The 13,834-nt window shown below is 42.0% G+C and overlaps 1 protein-coding gene across 2 annotated transcripts; it reads left to right on the top strand.

Annotated features, from left to right (window-relative positions):
* The first annotated feature begins 5,565 nt into the window (after nt 1–5,565).
* Nucleotides 5,566–13,482, top strand: LOC141939317 (toll-like receptor 7). Of its 2 annotated transcripts, none has more exons than XM_074858798.1 (2): nt 5,566–5,727; nt 9,869–13,482. In XM_074858798.1, the coding sequence occupies exons 1-2, from the start codon at nt 5,725–5,727 to the stop codon at nt 13,007–13,009; spliced, it is 3,144 nt and encodes a 1,047-aa protein (XP_074714899.1). In that variant the 5' UTR covers nt 5,566–5,724; the 3' UTR covers nt 13,010–13,482. The 2 variants fall into 2 exon arrangements, with proteins under 2 accessions (XP_074714899.1, XP_074714900.1); XM_074858799.1 differs by lacking the exon at nt 5,566–5,727 and adding an exon at nt 7,754–7,905.
* Nucleotides 13,483–13,834: the final 352 nt, after the last annotated feature.

Genomic DNA, 13,834 nt, shown 5'->3' with positions numbered 1-13,834 from the left:
CCAGAGACTGCTTGTGGTTTTATTATTTTGATATGATTTTTTTTTGTTATGAAGACCATGTCCTGCACAGGTCAAATAGGGAAGAATGTAGGCATTGATTCTCAGGCAAACCTTGCTCATAAATCAGGCTCCAGCTGTCTTGGACATAAGGATGAGCTGTTAATCACACCAGACTGGTACACATCTTTATAATAAGACCATCCTTCTCATTCTTTTTATGGCCTGACAGAAGGGACACAATGTTTAAATTTTGTTGGGAGTTTGGGTTAACGCTTTATGAGCAGCTGAAGTTCTTATTTCTCAGAGTGTTGTAAGCAAACCCACTCAACTGTATTTAACAGGATGAGATGGGGGAAAGAGCAGAAGGAAAATACAGAATTAAGCTTACTGTGTCTGCTGCATTTTGTGCACTTGAAATGCTTATGAAGAGTTATAGGTGAATTCCAACAGCTCTGTGAAAATCCCATCCCTTTTGACAGAATTAACAGGTGTGGAAACAGAAAATTGTGAGGTGTTTGGTATTTAATGCTCTATAGTCTCCAGGCCATGCTGGGATTCTGGTCTGAAGATCAGATGACAGTTCAGCCCCGTGGGAAACTTTAGTGTCTCAGCAGATTTATTTTGAAATAAAGGAAAAAATACCGCATTGCATAGCAGAAGTTAGAGGTTTTATCTCATACTTGCCTATAAACCTTATTTTGACTCATACTACTGTCCTAGTGGAACCACAAATTTTTGCCTTTCTCAGTAAAAGTACTTGAAGTTTGCAGGCTTTCTGGAAGCTCTTGTTATGGACTCTGGGGTTTTTGGATGTCAAAAGCTCAGGGCCTGTTGCTGTGGCAGGGGGCTATCGGGAGTGAAACCTGACAATGGTGGAGGTGTCCCTACTACTGGAGGGCCACAGGTCTCACCACCCAGCAGCAGCCCTAGTCCAAGTTCCCTGCTTAAGCCTTGTGACTGCTTGGTTTTATAGACAGTGTCTGTGTGCTGCTATGCCTCCCTGTCCTGTGGTGGGTGGGACTGTCACCACTACCTGGTGGGCCAGGTGCCTGGGACCTTCAAGGCCAGTAAGGCGAGGAGCAGTTAGCCTTGCACCCAGGAACCTTGAGGCTGGTAGGGAGGGGAAGAAGAAATCTGTTTGGTTTGTCTACTTGGTTCACGGGAGCTTCAGGACCTCAGAATGAGGGGAAAGGGAACGAATACATGACCCGCTTGGTCACGGGGAATGGCTGCTTTTGCCTCGTAAGATGGTGTTAGTTAAGCTAACCTCATTACCAGGGGTTGGGGAGCAGAGGGTACCAGTCACAGTGGTGCACACCAACTCTTCACCTCTGAAGTTACTTTTGGGGGATGGCGGGAGTGAGGCACATGCCCTTCCACTCAGCTCTGAGGAGACCTCCAGTCCCACCAGTGCCTGCAGGGGCAAGACCCAGAGAACAGCGGTGTGAGGGAAAAGGGAAATCCTGTCCCTGCGGCTCTGGGACAGGATCCAGGGCAGCCTAGGAGGAAAGGTGAGTGAAAGCTTGTGCCATTGCAAGTGGTAGGCCTTTGGCCTCAGTTGCACAAGTTAAGACTCTTAGGACATTATGCAATGATCTATGTGCAGTATGCAACTAGATCTAGATATGTACAATACATACACTATATAATACACATATCTATATCATATAGATATTTTGTATGTGTAAAAATATGTGTAGAGGGAGAAAGGAAATCATTTCCTATCAATTGCAGTCCATGAAATTATGATCAAAATAACCTCTCTTGGGTAGATAATAACCTCTAGTAGTAAATAACCTCTTCCCTAAAAATGTCATGCACAATTTTTTAAAAGGCAATATCAAGCCCTATAATAAGTGACACTATCATGTTTCATGGTCTCCAGAAGCCCATAAATTGACACACTTGCATGTTTAATATGAGCGTCCTTACGGCTGAGTGCTTGCCCTAATCTTAAACCTTTGTTCTGTATAGAGCTGCTTTCTTGCTATGTGGTTTGGTTGGGCCCATCAGTGCCTGAGTTCTACATTGTTCTGTAGAGGCTGTTCCAGTGCTGTCTCAGTGCTCTTGCCCGAGAATGACTCCACGGACCATGGCAGGATTACCTTCATGAAACCTTTCAAATCAGGGTGGTCCTGCAGCCTAGTCATTTCATCAGTAAGAAATAGGACTTGAGGCTATCCAATTCACAAGTGCCAAAACTACTCTGAACCTGCCAGCTGCATGAATTGCTGGCAGTTCCTGCATTAGCGTGCACCACCACTTCCAGCATTACTGCCTTAGCACTTCTCCTCCTCCTCATCCCCCAGAGGAAGGCAGCAATGCCCTCTGTGGCTACCTTATCTTATTGACCCCTTAGGAATGGGGAAATGGGAGAGGTGTAGTTGCTGACCCTGGAGAGATTGGAAACTACCTGCATCTTATTTAAGGTATTTCTAACCGACTACTGCCTCCCTTTCAGGTAACTCACCTTCAATAACAGGAATGCCAGGTGCCTTTCCATTCAGCAAACAGTTTTAACCTGCTGTAAACACCAAATGGTCAGTCTTGGCACTGAGGTAGCCTGGGCTAGTCTCAGCTTTCAGAAATGGGAAAGCCTGTTTCTGTGGTGCTAGTGTCTCCCTCGGCTGCATGTCAGTGCACGGGGCGGTTGGGTAAGCTCTTAGTACAGATCTGTGAGGGTCTCCTCCCACAGCAGAGATCTGAGAGCTTCCTCTGCCCTTGTTGTAGGACAATATCTTGTACTGTTGTCTTCTGTTTATTGTTCTGGTTATTTTTAGTGCCTGGAAACACATTTCTGCAACTACTATCAGCAAAGAGCCCACATTTTTACATCCCTTAAGGCTTCTGCAAGTGATTTTGTTATCATTTCCTCAATTTTGCTATCCATTTCTACTTGTGGTTATTTTCGTACATCTGTCTACATCAGCTTAAAGAGTCAATTTTTGTCTTTCAAAAATTGAGCAATTTATCTCTCTGATAATTTCCTGGGTAGATTACGCAATGATACACTGAACGTCGTATTAACCATGAGTACTTGGGGTGCTATTATAATTATTGGTATGAGGGTTAGCACAGTAGAGGAAAGACAAGACTTTAAGACTTTAAGTAAACTACCCAGCCTTAGGATGAACATAGTAGAATCCTAATTTTGATAAATCAACTAAAGCGCCTTGCCGTAAGTTTTCATTTAGAAGACAGAAGAGAAAAAAAAGGAAATGTAATGTTCACCAGTCCAATTTCAATCTAACTGAAAACCAGACCTGTAGATGACGGATTAAGGGAAGACTCTTGCTCTATTTTAAATGATATTCTTTGCTCACAGAGGTAGCAAAATACATGTGTTGTTACCAGTGGATCCTCCCCTAGCACGTGACGCAGTGGGAAGTACTCTTCTGCTTTCAGATACTTTGCGTTTCACAGGAGACAGAGACTTTGCACAACATCTGAGGGAAACCTGAACTTTTAAAATCAGTAAATCAGTAACTGCCTGTGCCTCTAAAAATGAAATTATAGTTCTGAAATTCTGGACTGCTGAGCCCCGCTGCACTCACCCCCACCTTTTGAAGGGAAATATTGTTGCTTTTTCTTCCTACATTTCTTAGGTTTAAAAAAAGGCCAAAAGATGTCTGCGTTTGTACTAGCATTCAGCTAAAGTTGTGCTTTCACTTTGCATGGAACTGAAACTCATGTGCTCTTGGCGGGGTGACAGCAAGTTCCTAATATGAAAAAAATAAAATGAGCCTTAGTCCAAAAGAAAAGGCAAAGCATTGGTAGGGCTATTAAAATTTCCAAGGTTTGTCGGTATCGACTACAAGGAAGATCTCCAACAACACTGAGCACCTGCTGAAAATTACAGGGCTGGTTGACTGGACGCTGTGCTTTAGATAACCTACTTACAACCAAAGCGAGGGGGCACTAAGCATCTCATGTTTAAGCGATGCTCCAGCGTCGTGTAACAGGGATGTGCTGAGGTGCTTGAAGAAATCAACTTTCACAATCCAGCTTGTGCCAAGTCATTCTCTTATTTCACAAATAATTAAGCACGCTTGCTTTACAATAAGGTGAATAACCATAAATGAGTGGAAGCTAACTTTCTCATCTGGTGACATATAATCTGAAATACTCGGAGTGGAATAGCTGGTGTAGGGTGTTTGCAGTGAAGGTTTTCCTCCTACCAGAAATGCGATGAATGGCCTTGCAGAACGCAGCAGGATTTTAGTGAGACATCTGCATTAGTTATAATAACCCCCAATGAAAACCTCAGTGCCTGTTGCGTGCAAAGAAAAATCCAGCTACCAGTAAATAGGAGAGGAATTGTATTTTATCACAGTACTTTTAGTACTCAGGCCCAAAGGTGAGCGATATAGTCCTCAACCTAGAGTGAATTAATGAGCCCTTTCCTAGGCCTTGATTGAAACGGTAACAACATTGTACACTTTCTTGTGTTGGTTTATGTCTATATGACTCAGCCACTAAAACCAGGGAATCTTAAAGTATGACAGCAAATTCTTCCCCTGTTCATTCTTCAGGTTCTAGTCTTCCAAAATTAGTTCCTCGGCCCCACCACGGTCAGAGAAATCATGAACTGCTATTTAAAATGTAAAGAAAACTACACAGGGAGAGAATGCATGAAAAACACCCCACCCCCCTAATACCTATTGAACTACTCTGTCCTGCTAAGCACAGAAACTTCTAAGTAAGAAACTCTCAAACAGACACCGTGGACCATGAAATGCTGGATTTTCACCACCTTAAGTTCATCCATGTCATCATTGACTTGGTCCCTTCTACACTCTCTCATGCAGCTTTTACTATTTTGTATACTGTTTCCTATGCCATTACCACTATCCTTTTTTCTTGGTATATTTTGCTTCCCATTAATTTAATAGATATTTCTTCCACAAAGCATTCATCTTAAGGGATTTTTCCCAGTTCTTGAAGATTTTTGCAGCAGAAATGAGCCCCAAATAAAAACAAAAATTACTAAACTTCAAAATATAAAATATTGTTAATATCATTTAACAATATCTGTCTCTCTGTGCAGCTTACACTAACAAAGGGAGAAAAAAAAAGGAACTTGAGCTTCTGCAAATCTTAGTTGTCTGAAGTGAATTTTACCCTTATGTAATGCATTTGTCTCCTAGCTGATTCATCTAATACTTTTCACCAAGTATTTTGCAGTTTCCCTCCCTCAGGGTTCCCTGTAGCTTGGATGTTTATCTTCTTGGAGTAGGTATTATTATAGTTCTTTATGGAATGACACTGTAGCTAGGTAAAATACATACTTTGAAATGAAAAATATGTAATAAAGAAGAGAGCAAACTGCAACATATGAGACTAAAAGGAAAAAAAAAGTCAAAACAGCACATGTATGTATGAGTAACGAGAATTTTTTTAAAGGGCAAAATGTAAGAGTACTCGGTTGTTTTTATGGGAGGTGGAGGAGTAAATGAAGTACTGTTGTTCTAATTTTAAATACAAACATTTGAGGAAGTAGGTTGCAACAGTTGTTCACATTTCATTATTTCTCATGTCACCATCCAGCTGAAGAGTAGTGAAAGACTAGTGATTACTGCTGCTGTCTCGAGTGAGTTATGTCACGTTATACTCTCCTCCACACCTGAGCTGAACCCATGGGGACCTCTTTTATGCTGTTTTCTTCTGCTCTGATTTACCGTCTCCTCCAGTGACAAATTTGCCAGACCTGGGAGCACACAGAAAATGGTAGGTTGAACTTCCATTTTAAATTTGCTTTTAGACCTCTTTGACTCGAACTCTTGTGGAAGACTTTCAAGAACATCATCTCCTTTTCTGCTTTCTAAATATTCTAATTTATTGTCGTGGTTAGAAGCTGCAATACATAATGACAGGAAAGTAAAGCATTTGTTTGTGATAATACTAACTGGCTAGCATTTAATTATGCTACTGTGCTACAGAATGAGTATAATGATGTCTATTCTAATTGCTATAACCTCTGAGGTGTTCTTTTTTCTCTAGCCTTTCCCCCTGTCAACTCTTGAAATACGTATGGAACCCCTACATAAGAAAATCTTTCAGAAACACCTAGCTTTATTGTTGCTGATTATTTGAAGAATACTCTAAACCTGATCTAGTAGATCAGGCAGGAGTGCCTGCCCATGGCAGGGAGGTTGGAACTAGATGATCTTTAAGGTCCCTTCCAACACAAACCATTCTATGATTCTATGATTCATTATGGATTTGTGCACATGGTAGTTAAAATCAGCAGATTAGTATTTTTTGAACATCTTATAAAGCCTAGTGAGGACCACAAAGCACAGTTCACATGCATACTCTAGCTGTATTTTTAAGCTAGCTTCTCATGTCAAAGACATTGCAGAAGTCAGCATTGCTTGTTTCTTCTAATTAAAACTATCTTATTTGTTCTGGTACTAGAACAGACACAAGGTGTTACACAGGCAAATACACACAGCACCAGAATGTAACAGTTTACAATTATAAGAGCTACTGCATTAAAAGAGTATCAGGAAACAGAAGGTTATACAAAGAAATGAAGCACAAAGATGGTAGGAGATAGGCTGGCTCTGCAACAGCACTTAAGGTCCTAAAAACGCTGCAATATGTAAGAGTTCAAAATCTGAGCATTGTGAATGTCTCAAAAGACATTTAATGACTTCTTAAGAATCCTACAAACACATTCATTAAGACTTTTAAGGCCCAGAATCATTGCACCAAATTTTAGGTACGTAAACCTGCAGTGTTAGTCTCTGTTCAGTGTGTAGTCAGGCAGAGCTCCCTCCATCTTCAGAGCTGAGTGGTGCCTGCAGAGGGGCCTCTCTCTCCTCTCTCCTGCTCGCTCCTGCTCTCTCTTGAATGTCCATGCAGCCCAGGTTGATGGCAATAAATTGAGGAACTTGGGTAAGTGCCAAAAATTAGGTGCCTGGCTGCAGTGGCCAAGTATGAGCTCATGTAGAACAGTTGTGGTGATCTAGACTGCAATCTCACCTTGCCCAGGTCCTGCTCTAGTGCTTGGACACAGGGGTTTAATTTGGTTTAGCAAATATTTACAGGGTGATTCCAATTTTCCTCAAAAGCAGCAAATGTGTGGTTTGACCCCTAGTTAGCAGCAGAGGTTTTCCTTCCCTCTTTTAAAGGAAGACAGGCTGCTGGAGTTTGATCAACGGCAGTTGTCAGCATTTGCCTTGGTGGCAGCAGGTACCGTGTCCGTGGCTGGCGAGGGTCGGCGCTTCACGGTCTGCTGTGACATGCATCGACGGATAAAGGTAAATGGCATCCATGTGGTGGAGCGACAGTGCAGAGAGTCTCTGAGGTTTTCCCTCTCTGCTGTGCTCCATGGGCACCTGCTTTGGCTAACAGCCCTGTACCCTGTGGTACGTTGGTCCAGGCAGGAGCTGGGGCACTATGGGCCATTCAGTTAGCAGAGGCACTCTTTGGTTATTCATTAGTCTAATAAAGTCTTTTACATGCATATATAATGTGTTATATTATATAAATATATATAATTTTATATATCTACAATTAAATAAATAAAAAGAAGAAAGGAAAATATTTACAAGAACATACCCAGATTTTTCTCTGGCAATGTCCCTTTTCATTCAAAGGAAGACCTTCATTTTTCCATGTAATTAATATCTACGATAGAGTCCCTCCCTCCCACATCACTGCCCATATTAGTGGAGAAAAAAGAGTTCTGAAAAAAAAGCTAGGATGGTAGGAGGAAAGGAAAGCATATTGTGTTCTCTGGATTAGCTCCCCACTTACTCTGATTGTTCTTATTCATCCTTTTCATCCAAGTGCTTGTCTACATCAGGAAATCAGAAAAGTTAATCGTCGTCTCAAGTTGATTGGTTAGACTGCACTGAAGACACGGGTGAACTGTCTTCCCCGGTGGTCTTTGTCTGGGTGAGTTTCCAGAGTGAATTGCCGTAAACCAAATGAAGATTATTTTGATTCTGAACAAATGACTTCACAAGAGTTGAACATAATGAAATGTGAATTCACAGGCATAGCCTGCTTAGTCCAGGTTAGCTCTCCCTGAGTCACTGTATGAATGATAGTCATGGCTACCAGCTGGAACATTTAGCTACATTGCCTTTTCTCTGAGGATCTGCTGAAAAGAAGAAAGCACTGTAGGGCCTCCTGGCAATGGGAAAGGAAATCCTGGTAGAGAGAAGATGGTGGTGTAGTACAATATTAGGCTACCCTCAGTTCAAGATCTGGAGTGGACTTTTAGAGTTTTTTCCTTCCACGCTGATGGTTTATATTCAAAAAGAGACTGAACAAATCCCCAAAGTGACCCCATTTTCCTGTTGAATCTAGACAGCAGAAGCGCGGTGCTGTGTGAGGCTTGATCTGGCTTCTCTCACATCTGCTGCCCTGCTAGTCACTACAGCACTCCTCTGGATACACAGGTGCATAGGCAGATTTAGCATAGTTATCTAAGGTAACACGGAAACACAACACTATACAGGAGACACAGTGGTCTAAGTAAACAGAGTGTACAACAGGAAGCCCCAGTTAATCTCCAAGTCTGTGTCACCTACAAGGCATCCCTTAGGCAACACTCAACAGGGTTTTCACATGCTGCTTGAACAGGTCTTTCCCTAGTCATCTGATCTTCAGCTGCTTAACTGGCTATTCACATTTAGTCAATGTTATCCCATGCATGACTAATCCTGGTTGTTTAAGAGCATTCTGCGTGCCATGTGTCTCCAACATGGAGTTTTCCAGGGAGAAAGTATGATGTTGACTACTGTGGGTTTTATCGTCTTTAAATCTCTTGAACAGCACCAGACACGGGCGGTTAAGAAGCTGTGCAAGGCAGCAAAATGGTCACGGCCCCTGTGCCTGTGCTAGGCAAGCCAAGGCTGGCAGCCTGCTTGCCTGGCTGGCTGCCTCTGGCCAGAGGGACAGCGTTTCTTTGACCTTGACTGCTGCTGAGGGAGTAACGGGTATGTTGTGAAATATTAAAAGCTTCTTGGGCTTCCCATAATGCACACAAACCTATAAAGCAGGCAAGACCACAAAGACTTGGAAGGACAGAGAGTGTGTTTTGGAAGATTCTTTGAATGCCTGTAGGATTTTTGGCTCTGATTTTTTACTGAATATTATTCTTTTATGCAACATGCTCAATCTTAAATCTGTCTCTGATTTTCAGTTTTACCCTTTGTTTTACAGGCATTGATACAGTTACTACACACATTTTATTTCACACGCATTTATGCAGTGCCCTCTTGGCCCTCTGCCCTTACTGGGCATGCCATGGTATTAAACCATATGGCGGTATAGCCATTGACGGGCTTAGGTCAACCATACATCCATTCTAACACTTACTAGAGGAAGACTCCTTATGATAATGTGAAATTCGAATTAGGCACTCACCTGTTAGTCAGTGTGCTTTTGACAATTTGCACTAGCTTTTTAGTGACGATAGATTTTCTCTTTCATACGCTTTGAAAAATTAACTGTGCTCATTTACGCTGTTATACAACGGCGATCTGGTGGATGTTTAATACCATTTGTTGCCCCTAAAAACCAGAAAATTCACAGAGACATAGCTTTTAATCACCTGCCTTGTCATTTTTTCAGTAGATTTTTTTTTTTATGATTCGTTATTTAGAGAGTGATAATTATCTTAAGACTGCAATACTTAGTGATAAGAAAGTAAAGAAAGCATTTGAGGAATTCCCAACATCTGCCTTCCCCAAATTTATAACCCTACCTGCACGTCCACTTCTAGCCAGTGTGGGAGAAAGGACCCCAGGTCAGCTGTATATTTGGTCTGACCCAGTACGTGCTTGATCTGATGTCCTATGAGATGTTCTCACTGCATTAAATTAATACCTCCCTATCGCTTTATTTTTAGGTACCTCGTGCAAAGATGTCAGATGCATTGCGGTTTGTCTTGCTCTTCCTATTTCCAATGCTGCTGTCAGGAGCTTGGTTTCTCAAAAGTCTACCCTGTGATGTTAAAGCCTCTGAAGGTTCTGTGACAGTGGACTGCACTGATCGGCGTCTCATGGAAGTCCCCAGAGGGATCCCTACAAATGCCACCAACCTTACTCTGAGTATTAACCATATCCCCCATATCTATTCAACATCCTTTGCTCATCTTGAAAACCTCATGGAAATTGATTTCAGATGCAACTGTGTGCCTGTCAGAATGGGGACCAAAGATCACGTGTGTGCCATGAGACCGAAGATTGAGCATGGCAGTTTTTCTGCCCTGACAAGACTGAAGTCATTGTATTTGGATGCAAACCAGCTGCTGGAAATACCCCGGGGTCTTCCCAGTAGTTTAAGTCTGCTGAGCCTGGAAGCAAACAATATCTTTTCTATCCAAAAAGCCAATTTGTCAGAGCTAGGAAACATAGAAGTTTTGTATCTGGGACAGAACTGTTACTACCGTAATCCATGCAATGTTTCATTTGAAATTGAAAGAACAGCCTTTCTGGAGCTGAAAAAATTAACAATACTGTCCCTGAAGTCTGACAACTTAACTCATATTCCACCCAATTTGTCATCTACTTTAAAAGAATTCTATATTTACAATAACATGATTCAAGTGATTCAAGAAGATGATTTCAGTGCCCTTCACAACCTAGAAATTCTTGATCTAAGTGGCAATTGCCCACGTTGCTATAATGCCCCATATCCTTGTATTCCTTGCCCCAAGGGCACAATTGAGATACATTCAAAGGCTTTTCATTCCTTGACGAATTTAAAAATTTTGAGACTTCACAGTAACTCTCTTCAGAGCGTACCCAGCAGCTGGTTTAAAACCATCAAGAATCTCAAAGAGCTTGACCTCTCCCAAAATTTCCTCATGAAGGAGATTGGAGATGCTCAGTTTTTGAAGTTCATCCCCAGCCTGCTAGACCTTGATCTGTCCTTTAACTTTGAGGTGAAGATGTATTCTCCATCCTTGAATCTGTCTAAGACATTTTCTTCCCTCTCTAACCTGGAAACCCTGAGGCTCAGGGGATATGTCTTTAAAGAACTGAGAGAAGAAAATCTAGATCCATTGCTCAGTCTTAGAAATCTAACAGTGCTGGATCTCGGGACTAATTTTATTAAAGTTGCTGACCTGAGGGTGTTCAAGAAATTCCCAGCCCTTAAGCTCATAGACCTCTCAGTGAATAAAATTTCTCCTTCTTCAGGTGAAAGCAACTTTTGTGGATTTTGCTCTAATCCTAGCATTTCAGTAGAGCAGTATAACAGGCAAGTATCACAAGAGATGCATTATTTCAGGTATGATGAGTATGGGCGAAGCTGCAGGTCCAAAGACAAAGAAGCTGCTTCCTACCAGTCTTCAGTTAAGGAAGAGTGCCTGAAATACGGAGAAACTCTGGATTTAAGCAGAAACAACATCTTTTTTATTAACCCCTCAGACTTTTGGGAACTTAGTTCCCTCAGATGCCTCAATTTGTCAGGTAATGCAATAAGTCAAACTTTAAATGGAAGTGAATTCCAGTACTTGTCTGGATTGAAATATCTAGATTTTTCTAACAACAGGATTGACTTGTTATACTCAACTGCTTTCAAAGAGCTAACACTTTTAGAAATTCTAGACCTGAGCAATAACAAGCATTATTTTCTGGCAGAAGGTGTTACTCATGTGCTTAGTTTTATGAAAAACTTGGCCCATCTGAAGAAGCTGATGATGAATGAGAATGAGATTTCTACCTCGATTAACACAGGAATGGAAAGTCAATCTCTTCGCATTTTAGAATTCAGAGGAAATCGTTTAGATGTTTTATGGATGGATGGGAATGCTAGATACTTGTCATTCTTCAGGAATCTGTCCAGCCTGGAACAACTGGATATTTCCTTCAACTCACTCAGTTTTTTGCCTCATGGTGTTTTTGAAGCTCTGCCTCCAGAACTCAAGATCCTCAACCTAACCAATAACCGGATGAAGAGTTTCAACTGGGGAAACCTCCACTATCTGAAGAAACTAGTAATTCTGGACCTCAGCAATAACCTTCTGACTACTGTTCCTCGTGAACTGTCCAATTGCTCTTCAACGCTCCAAGAACTGATGCTCCGAAACAATCGCATTCAGCGGCTAACCAAACATTTTCTCAGAGATGCTTTTAAATTGAAATACTTGGACCTCAGCTCAAACAAGATTCAAATAATTAAGAAGTCTAGCTTCCCTGAAAATGTCATTAACAACCTGAGGATGCTGCTTTTGCATGACAATCCTTTCAAGTGCAATTGTGATGCCGTGTGGTTTGTTTCGTGGATCAATCAGACTCAAGTGACTATTCCTCTTCTGGCTACAGACGTGACCTGTGCTGGCCCAGGGGCACATAAAGGGCGGAGCGTGGTTTTCTTGGATCTGTATACCTGTGAGCTGGACACCTCGTATTTGATCCTGTATGCTCTGTCAGCTTCAACTGTCCTAGGCTTTATGGTGTTCACAGTGATGAGCCATCTCTATTTCTGGGATGTGTGGTATAGTTACCATTACTGCACTGCCAAGTGGAAGGGCTATCGGCGTTTATCTTTACCCGATGCTTGCTATGATGCTTTTATTGCCTATGACAATAAAGATCCAGCTGTGAATGAGTGGGTGCTGACAGAACTGGTGGAAAGGCTGGAAGATCAAAAAGCCAGACAGTTCAACTTATGCCTGGAAGAAAGGGACTGGCTCCCAGGACAGCCAGTCTTTGACAACCTTTCCCAGAGCATCCAGCTGAGCAAAAAGACCATATTTGTGCTGACCAACAAGTATATTAAAAGTGGCAGCTTCAGGACAACCTTTTACATGGCCCACCAGCGGCTTCTAGATGAAAAAATGGATGTCATTATCTTGATATTTCTTGAGAAGGTTTTGCGGAAGTCCCGGTATGTCCGGCTGAGGAAGAGGCTCTGTAGAAATTCTGTCCTGGAATGGCCAACTAACCCTCGATCTCAGCCCTACTTCTGGCAGTGCCTGAAAAACGCAATAGCTATGAGCAATACCCTGGCTTACAACAAGCTGCTCCAAGAAACTGTTTAGCTCTACCCTTCCCTGTAAATATTGTTATGATGCACAGTGAGCAAAAGATCCTAAAGTTCATTTGCAGAAACTGTTGAAGCGTGGAGGAGATAAATGTAACTGTGATATTACATCCCAAAATGAAATGCACAATTGGTCCCAAAGCTGATAGTTCACTTGTTTTGCTAGGACAAGATTGAATAGAAACTGTTGCCAGCACAGATGTTTAGCTGACACACACCTTGCTTGGCACTGATTGCTGCACAGCAAGAGGAGAGGCACTACTCACTGGAAGTCCCTGGCTTAGAACAGAATCACCACTTCCAGCTTTCAGTTCACTGGAAGCCTCCAGCAGCTCCTGTGCTTGGGTCAAGTGTGGGAGAGACACTTGCTCAGCTTACTCTAGCACACAGATTGTCGGGAGGGGTTTGGCCCATAACTAAAGTTGCTGCTGTTCAGATCACTGTTGGAGTAAATGTGATTTTAATAGAAAATGATAGTTTCTGTATTCTGTGTACTTATGAAAAGCAAAATAAGCGTTTGCTGACACATTTGTCTCAGAAAATAACCTAGGCAAAGCTCGTGCTTCAATTTTAGGAGTTAGGAAAATGTAAGAATGAGTATCTTTTAATCTTGGATTTACTGCTGCTGAGCCTAGTGCTTCTGTCTGAGTGGGCAACATCCCTACTTGCTGGGGATAGGAAGTTCTGCTGGGACAGCTTTCAGGTTCTTGGGTGTCGTATGAGAGCTCTCCCACTGTTGCAGTGTCAAAAAGCTCCTAAATTGGAAGAGACTTTGAAGAACGTGTAGGGCCTAAAACAAGTAGATATGTGAGAAGGATATTCA

This window comes from Strix uralensis, chromosome 2 (genome assembly GCF_047716275.1).
Source record: "Strix uralensis isolate ZFMK-TIS-50842 chromosome 2, bStrUra1, whole genome shotgun sequence".
Taxonomy (NCBI): domain Eukaryota; kingdom Metazoa; phylum Chordata; class Aves; order Strigiformes; family Strigidae; genus Strix; species Strix uralensis.
The sequence above is the reverse complement of the archived record's forward strand: the minus strand, read 5'-3'. Positions and strand labels throughout refer to the sequence as shown.